Source organism: Solea senegalensis, linkage group LG9 (genome assembly GCF_019176455.1).
Source record: "Solea senegalensis isolate Sse05_10M linkage group LG9, IFAPA_SoseM_1, whole genome shotgun sequence".
NCBI lineage: Eukaryota > Metazoa > Chordata > Actinopteri > Pleuronectiformes > Soleidae > Solea > Solea senegalensis.
This window is the reverse complement of record NC_058029.1, coordinates 25,606,486-25,614,108: the sequence shown is the minus strand read 5'-3', so window position 1 is coordinate 25,614,108 and position 7,623 is coordinate 25,606,486. Positions and strand designations below refer to the sequence as shown.

Here is a 7,623-nt window from a genome sequence, read left to right as displayed (position 1 = left end):
AGCAGTGAACTCCCGTAGCAAATAAAGCGGTCTGCACTTGCACGGGCGTGTGCACTGTCTCTCCATGGTAACAGAGTCTGTACACCAAGCTTTGTTAATGTAAATGCACAGCCCCCCCGCCCCTGATTTTACCGGAGTCAGCTGCAAAATTGCAAAACTCGAGAGACACTGGGCCTCGCGATGCCATCGTGCCGCCATCTTGGTCAATGGTATTTAAAGTTAGACTTCAAACTTTTGATAAAGTTATAGTTAGAGCTGGTTCAAGGAAGCCGGGACCATCTCTTAGTTATGCTGCTATAGACCTAGACTGCACTCTCTCACGCTCACTCTGTCACATTCACTCTCTCACACTCAGGGTATGAATATGACTTTTTATATGTCATTAACCTTGTCTCTTTCTCTCCCTAGTTTGTGTCCTTCCTTCCTTCCCTCTCTCTCTCTGTATTCTCATCATGCAGGTTGCAGGATCCGGATCCAGTTTTCGAGGCTATCCATATCATACATATCATCACCATTATTATTATGTTATAATTAAAGTTGATATCAGTATAATTTTTGTTAACACTCTGCTGCTGCTTCTATAAATGACATTGTTCTATAAACATGTCATCATTGACTCTAACTGTCCTGTATAAACTGTCTCTACCTCTTCTCCCACCATTTTTCCTTTCACCCCAACCGGTCGAGGCAGATGCTGCACATGCGAGTCTGGTTCTGTCAGAGATTTCTTCTTCTTCTGTTAAAATGGAGTTTTTCAGTGTTTGTGTTTCTCTGCTCTCCATGATTGTGTTGTTTGTGTACAGAGACCTGAGATCATGTATGTGATAAAATTAAATAAAATTGAATTGAACTTGTTATTGTTTTTTATGAAAAGAGCAGACGCTGCACCACGACAGTCAGACACGCCTCCAGCAGCAGCTGTTAGCCCCACCCACTGTCAAGAGTTAAAGTAACAGAGACATGAAGACGATACAAAGATGACAATTGTGAAACTTTACAAAAGGTAACATAGTAAATTCTCAATAAAACTGCAGAAACAGTTTTCTGTGACCACTGACAACTGCTGCCAACTAGTGGTCGGAGGCTACAATTCAATCATAAAAGAATCTTTAAAGAATCAAAGAATAAGTAATATTTCATATAAATCGTTCTGTTATTTAAACTGATTATATAAGTGCTTGTTAAAACACTTATATAATCAGGTCATGGTCATAATCAGGTCAAGGTCATGACCTTTTATCAGACACACGGTACTGTGCAGTAGTGATCGTACATTAATGTATTCAGAGTACATTAATACTGCAGTATTAATGTATTCAGAGTACATTAATACTGCAGTATAAGTTATTGTGGCGTCCACTGGTGTTGGCGCCCCCTCATGGTGAGTTTGGAGACTGTTCACAGGTTTCCTCCACTCCAGCGTCTTGCATGGACACACCAAGGTCACCGCCACTCCACTAAAGGTCAGAGGTCAAACAAACCAAACTGTTCAACTTTTTAATCAATTAATCATTTTTAATTATTCATTGTTATTATTTTACTGATCCATACTTTTATCTTTCTGTCCACAATAGAAAGAATACAAATATAATAACACTAATAACAGTCCGATAATGTTATTATAAAATCATCAGACTAACATTATAATAATGCTAATAACGTCTAATAACAGTGTAATATCAGTAATAGGAGATAAAATAATGTTAACAACATTATAATAATGTTCATTAGGTCTAAAATAATATAATCATGTTATAAGTGTCAGTCATGTTTTACCTGTTGTTGACGTCTGATACTTTTCCCAGAAAAAACACTGACGATGGCGGCGACGCAGAACTGCAGCACGAGCAAGACCAGAGTGAGAGAGAGGAGGCCACGCCCCACCCTCTGAAACGACAGCGCAGAGGAGTCATGACCCCAGACTGACCTCTGACCCCAGACTGACCTGACTGATCCCTGTCCGACCTCTGACCCCAGACTGACCTCTGACCCCTGACTGACCTCTGACCCTGACTGATCCCTGAATGACCTCTGACTTCCCTGACTGACCCCTAACATCCCTGACTGACCTCTGACCCCTGACATCCCTGACTGACCTCTGACCTGACTGATCCCTGACTGACCTCTGACTTCCCTGACATCCCTGACTGACCTCTGAGCCCTGAGATCCCTGACTGACCTCTGACCCCGGCTCAGTCGTTACTTACGTTCAGTAACCACAGCTTGCCGACACACTTGGACTTCCCCTCGTCACTGATGATGTCATCACACATGATCACAGACAGCGGCGAATCACACAGCAGCCAGCTGACGTAGACCACACCCACAGCACTGACCACCACGCTGACCACGTTGGATATGAGAGTCGCCCACACCTGCACGACAGCAGCAAGAATGAAGCTCCGCCCACACTGACTGTGACATCATCACCAGGAATCAAACAAACTCACGTGTTTCACTGATTGACGACTTCCTGCCGCCACTGCCACAGAGCCCGACGCCACAAACTGGAACCACACAACAACAGAGCCTGTCAAACTCAGGGGTCAAAGGTCAAAAGGTCACACCGACGCTGAGTGATTGTGTTTACGTACAATAACGGCGACGCACAATGGAGCGTGGAAGACCAGCAACCGTGAGAGGGCAGAGGTCAAACTGAAGAGGACGCAGAGCACGCCGAGGAAGATCTGGACCACCTGACAACACACACACACACACACCATCACAGGTGTGACGTCATCACGGGTGCGAAGTCATCACGAATGCGAGATCATCGCGGGTGCTGACATCATCACCCGGGTCTGACGACATCATCAGGGTCTGACATCATCACAGGTCTGCGACATCATCACAGGTGTGACATCATCACAGGTGTGACATCATCACAGGTGTGACATCATCCGCGGGTGCAAGCGTCATCCCGGGTCGCGGCAGCGGCGTCATCCGCGGGTGCGGCGTCATCACAGGTGCGACATCATCCGCAGATTAGCGGCGTCATCGCGGGTGCGGCGTCATCGCGGGTCGCGACATCATCACAGGTGCGACATCATCACGGGTGACATCATCCCGCAGGGTGCGACATATCATCCTGCGGGTCACGACATCCGCAGGTCAGGCATATACTGGAGTGCGACATCATCGCGGGTCGCGACATCATCACAGGTCGCGACATCATCACAGGTGTGACATCATCACAGGTGTGACATCATCACAGGTGTGACATGTCAGTTGCGACATCATCACAGGTGTGACATCATCCGCGAGATTGCGACATCATCACCCGGATTGACATCATCGCGGGTCGCGACATCATCACAGGTGTGACATCCATCACAGGCGACATCATCACCGGGTGCGACATCATCACGGGTGCAAGCGTCATCGCGGTCGCGACATCATCACGGAGTCGCGACATCATCACGGGTGTGAGGCATCATCCGCGGGTCTGACATCAAAATCCACAGGTCGACATCATCACGGGTGTGACATCATCACGGGTGCGACATCATCACAGGTGTGACATCATCACAGGTGTGACTATTTTACAGAACAAATTAAATCAAAGTTAAGTAAATGTTTCGTGTCTCACCCCGAGGCTGAGAGGGCGCCCCTGCAGGAAGCTGGCGGTCACTGCATCCATTTTGATGGGGGATGTGGTTGCACTGGAAGGGGGTGTGGCCTGTTGGGTGGCATTGGTGGAGTTGGTGCTGTTGGCAGCAGGAAGCTGCAGAGGGAAGGCCGATTCACCTCGAGGAAGGACCTGAGTGATGATCACCACGTCCCCGACTTTGGAGATGGAGGTGGACATCGTGAAAAGGTCAGAGGTCACAGATCCTGAAACACTGGACGACATCGGAGCAGAAATAAGTTCAGCCACGACAACAATTGTTGTTATATTGATATAATGATCAATAACCCATGATCATATTATTAGGAACAATAACAATGTGTTAACAGTAGTTTTATAACTCCACACTCTTTCACTCTTCAACTCTAATTCACTTAGGAAGGTTTTACAAATGTGGAACTCCATGAATTAAAAATATAAAGATCCACAGAAGCCTGTGTCCATGTCTCCAGATGTCTCGTGTCCATGTCTCCAGGTGTCCTGTGGACACTTTTACAGGCGTCTCTTTTACTTTTTTGCTCAATGAGAAAATTGCTCTTTGGGCAGCATGAGTTTATTTGTTGCAGTACCACGAGTGGCCACTGGAAAAAACTGACTTCAAGGCAGAGGGGGCGGAGCTACATCCATGGTTGAGCAAACTCCACGTACGTGTGACTCAGCAATAAATAATTCACTGTTTGATCTAAACATGGCACTATAAAACATAAACGCATTATACCTTATTTTATTAAAGACTTAAATCAGATTATCCCATAAACCGAATTCAACCCTCTTGAGTCGCACAGCAGACTGGATACGAGTTTGAGTCTGAACAACGTCCTGAAAACAGCTGAGCAACATTAAATCTGATTAAATGTCAATGGAGTCTGGTGAAGCCTTGGTTCTCGGGCGGAACGCTGTGTCGCTAAACGCAGAAATAAAAGCCGGAATTTAAACTGCGTTACGCTTAATAAACGTGAAAGGAAGTGAAGTTTACCTGCAGTAAAATGGCTGTTTTCACGCTTTTCTTTTCTTCCAACAACAACAACACTCCGTTTTCTCTCCTTTTTAACATCTGTTTCTCCTTCCTAAAGTGTTGCGTTCAGGTGCTTCACTGTACTGTCGTAAATCTGAACTGTAACCCGGTGGAAGCCATTCACTGTTTATTTCGCTTTACTTTACTGCTTTTAGACATGAAAGTGAATGAAAGCGTGAATCCGTGTGTGTTCGTGTTTCTAGTGTGAACCATTAAAACACCACAGGGTCTAAACCGGACCAGGTTCTTCATCATCACAGCAGCGCATGAACCGACTGTTATTATTTCAACTACGCCTGAAGGCAACGCTCCTTCCCATCATTTTCACCATGTCCGAGAACAAATACAACATCCATCCGTTTTCAGGGGGGATTTAGAGTGTCCAATTTCCTTTAATATATATATATACATATATATATATATATATATATATGTACGTACAGTATATGTATATATATATATATTGAGGAGGAGGATTCTTGTGACATTACAGTAGCTTATGGAAACAATGTCACAGTGAATGAGTGATTTATCAAAGCTAAGGCGCTCCAACCATGTGACCCTACATATACATATAAGTATGTACTGTCTATATATATATACATATATATACACATATAAGTATGTACTGTATATATATATATATACACATAAGTATACAGTACATACTTATATGTATATATATACAGTACATACTTATATGTATATATATATACAGTATATACTTACTGTATATACATACATACATACATACAGTATATCACAAAAGTGAGTACACCCTCACATTTGTATAAATGTTTTATTATATCTTTTCATGGGACAACACTGAAGAAACGACACTTTGCTACAATGTTAAGTGTGTGGTCACTTTGTGTCACCGAGGTCAATCTGAACAAAAACATTTCAAACGCTGAAGTGACAAAATAAGACATTTAACATTTGACACGATGTTACAAATGTTATAAAATGACTTTAAAAAATAAAATAAAATCTGCTTTAAACAAAGACACAATATATTATTATAATTTTTATTAGGATTTAAAATGTTTGAACAAAGTTAAAATCAAACTCTAAACTGTCACAAAAGACAGTTAAAGGTACAGTGCTGATCAGCTGTTTTATGGACTGTGCCTTTAATTCACATGTTTTAGAGACATTTTAAAAAGTAAACCTGAATCTGAAGCAATGACGTCAAAATATTTAATCAACATTCAAACAACTTAACTCGTGTCCACCGCGTCCAGGCGATCCACTTTCACCTCCACTTTTCTGTGACACCACAGGTAGAGGGCGCCGCAGAGCAGCAGGACACAGACACAGAAGAAGAACAGCAGCGAGACGGCGAGCAGCTCGCTGTAGTAACTCTTGTCTTTACGAGTGTCCTCAAACGTCTCGCGCTGCGACTGCGAGTCTTTCCTCAACGACTCTTTCAAATCGTTGGCTTTTCTGCAACGATCTCCGTCGATGGCCGCTGTCGCATCAGCAAGATCGGCGGTGAATTCGTCGGCGCTGTCCTCTTCGTCTCCTGAAGGTGGCGTCCTCATCGGCGGTTTCCCCGTGGCGATGTCCTCAAACGTCTCATCTCCTCCTCTGTTGGACTCATCGTCCGGCCTCAGCGAGCGCGGGGACGCCGCCGCTCTCATGCTGTAGCTGACCACGACTTCCTTGTGCCCGTCCTCCTCCGCCTCGCAGCGGTACACGCCCGCGGTGGTGGCGGCGGTGGCAAGGAAGACGAGGCTGCCGTTTGCTGACTGGATGAAGAGTCTCTGTGGGAGGAGCTTGAAGAGCGAGGACGTCCAGGTGAGACGAGCGAAGTTTGACGGTTTCGCGCAACAAAGCTCGACGACCTCGTTCTCGAGGACGCTGACCTCTGAGGGACAGAGAGGTCATGCAGAGGTCACACAGAGGTCAGTGCTTGTAATTGGACTAACAGGTAACAGTGTTACCTGTAGGAGGCGCACCGATCCCACGTTGAGCTGCACATTTGTTTTCCACGTCTCTGTTCTCGACGTCCTGAACTCTGTAAAAAAGGGTAAACTGTAAATATAGAATAATTCACGTCGATAAATAAACAATAATAAACGTACACAGAATCTGAGCTGCCGTCCACACGAACACAGGCTCCGCCCCTCAGACTCCACCCACACAGAGGGTCACCGGCGAGGACGCACTGACCGCAGCTTCTGTAAATGGAGCAGGTCGCCACGGGGACTGAGGTCACGCCCTCTGATGTCCCCACGTACAGCGCCCCCTGCAGGAAAGACTGAGCGCAGGATCGCACGGTGTGTGTGTGTGTGTGTGTGTGTGTGTGTGTGTGCGCAGCGCGTGCGTGTGCGTGTGTGTTGTCACCTTGCTCGAGGACAGAACCATGTTCTTCACCAGCTGAGGTTCAGAGAAAACTTGAATCTCCTCAACGACGCGCGGACCCTGATCCAAAAGAACCACTTTGTGCAGGAAACCGGACTCTGGAAAAAAAAGCAGAATCTGCTTTTATTTACGTTCTTCTGCCATTTCTCTTCTTCATTGGTGCAGTTTCACCTGTGAGCAGGAAGAGGACGCTGTAGTGTTTGCCGTCCACCACCGTCGTCCTCATCGCCGCCACACGACTAAAGCTTTGCTCCGAGGAAACCAGGAGCGGAGCGAGCGCTTTGACGCCCCCTCTGGTCAGAAAACTCATCCTCACCATCTCTAACTCAGTATCTGAGGCTCCGCCCAGTCCACACTGTCAATCAGAGAAAAACGGAAGAGGATTAGTGCCACATGTAAAAAAAAACATGAATTTTGAGATTCATCTCAGAATTAGGACTCTTTCATCTCAGATTTCAAACTCTTTAATCTCAGAATTCGGACTCTTTAATCTCAGAATTCAGACTCTTTAATCTCAGAATTCAGACTCTTTCATCTCAGAATTAAGACTCTTTCATCTCAGAATTCACACTCTTTCAGCTCAAAATTCGGACTCTTTGATCTCAGAATTCAG

At 45.4% G+C, this 7,623-nt stretch overlaps 2 protein-coding genes across 3 annotated transcripts in view; both read right to left on the bottom strand.

The window, feature by feature from the left end:
• Window positions 1-972: 972 nt before the first annotated feature.
• si:dkey-7j14.6 (uncharacterized protein LOC556585 homolog) lies at window positions 973-4,712 on the bottom strand. 2 transcript variants are annotated; one of them, XM_044034489.1, is made up of 7 exons: window positions 4,605-4,712; window positions 3,590-3,842; window positions 2,595-2,696; window positions 2,451-2,507; window positions 2,208-2,375; window positions 1,777-1,887; window positions 973-1,457 (listed from the first exon to the last, which is right to left on the bottom strand). In XM_044034489.1, exons 2-7 carry the CDS (start codon window positions 3,806-3,808, stop codon window positions 1,377-1,379), a joined length of 738 nt encoding a protein of 245 aa, XP_043890424.1. In that variant the 5' UTR covers window positions 3,809-3,842; window positions 4,605-4,712; the 3' UTR covers window positions 973-1,376. The 2 variants fall into 2 exon arrangements, with proteins under 2 accessions (XP_043890424.1, XP_043890425.1); XM_044034490.1 differs by lacking the exon at window positions 2,595-2,696.
• Window positions 4,713-5,428: 716 nt separating this feature from the next.
• The window catches only part of LOC122774167 (semaphorin-4A-like), a 5,287-nt gene continuing 3,092 nt past the window's right edge, over window positions 5,429-7,623 (bottom strand). The window contains exons 10-14 of the mRNA XM_044033225.1: window positions 7,182-7,365; window positions 6,993-7,108; window positions 6,731-6,894; window positions 6,590-6,663; window positions 5,429-6,513 (exon numbers count right to left, since the gene is read on the bottom strand). Of these exons, the coding sequence (XP_043889160.1) occupies window positions 5,864-6,513; window positions 6,590-6,663; window positions 6,731-6,894; window positions 6,993-7,108; window positions 7,182-7,365 (1,188 nt within the window). The 3' untranslated portion in view covers window positions 5,429-5,863. The remainder of the gene's footprint in view (window positions 6,514-6,589; window positions 6,664-6,730; window positions 6,895-6,992; window positions 7,109-7,181; window positions 7,366-7,623) is intronic.

What these genes read in the sequence shown, in the direction of transcription:
- si:dkey-7j14.6 (XM_044034489.1), bottom strand. Translation starts at nt 3,808, where the DNA reads ATGTCCACCTCCATCTCCAAAGTCGGGGACGTGGTGATCATCACTCAG. An exon ending in GTCGTCAATCAGTGAAACAC is followed by an intron (nt 2,376 to 2,450) that starts GTGAGTTTGTTT and finishes GCTGTCGTGCAG; the next exon opens with GTGTGGGCGACTCTCATATC. An exon ending in GTATCAGACGTCAACAACAG is followed by an intron (nt 1,458 to 1,776) that starts GTAAAACATGAC and finishes TCTGACCTTTAG; the next exon opens with TGGAGTGGCGGTGACCTTGG.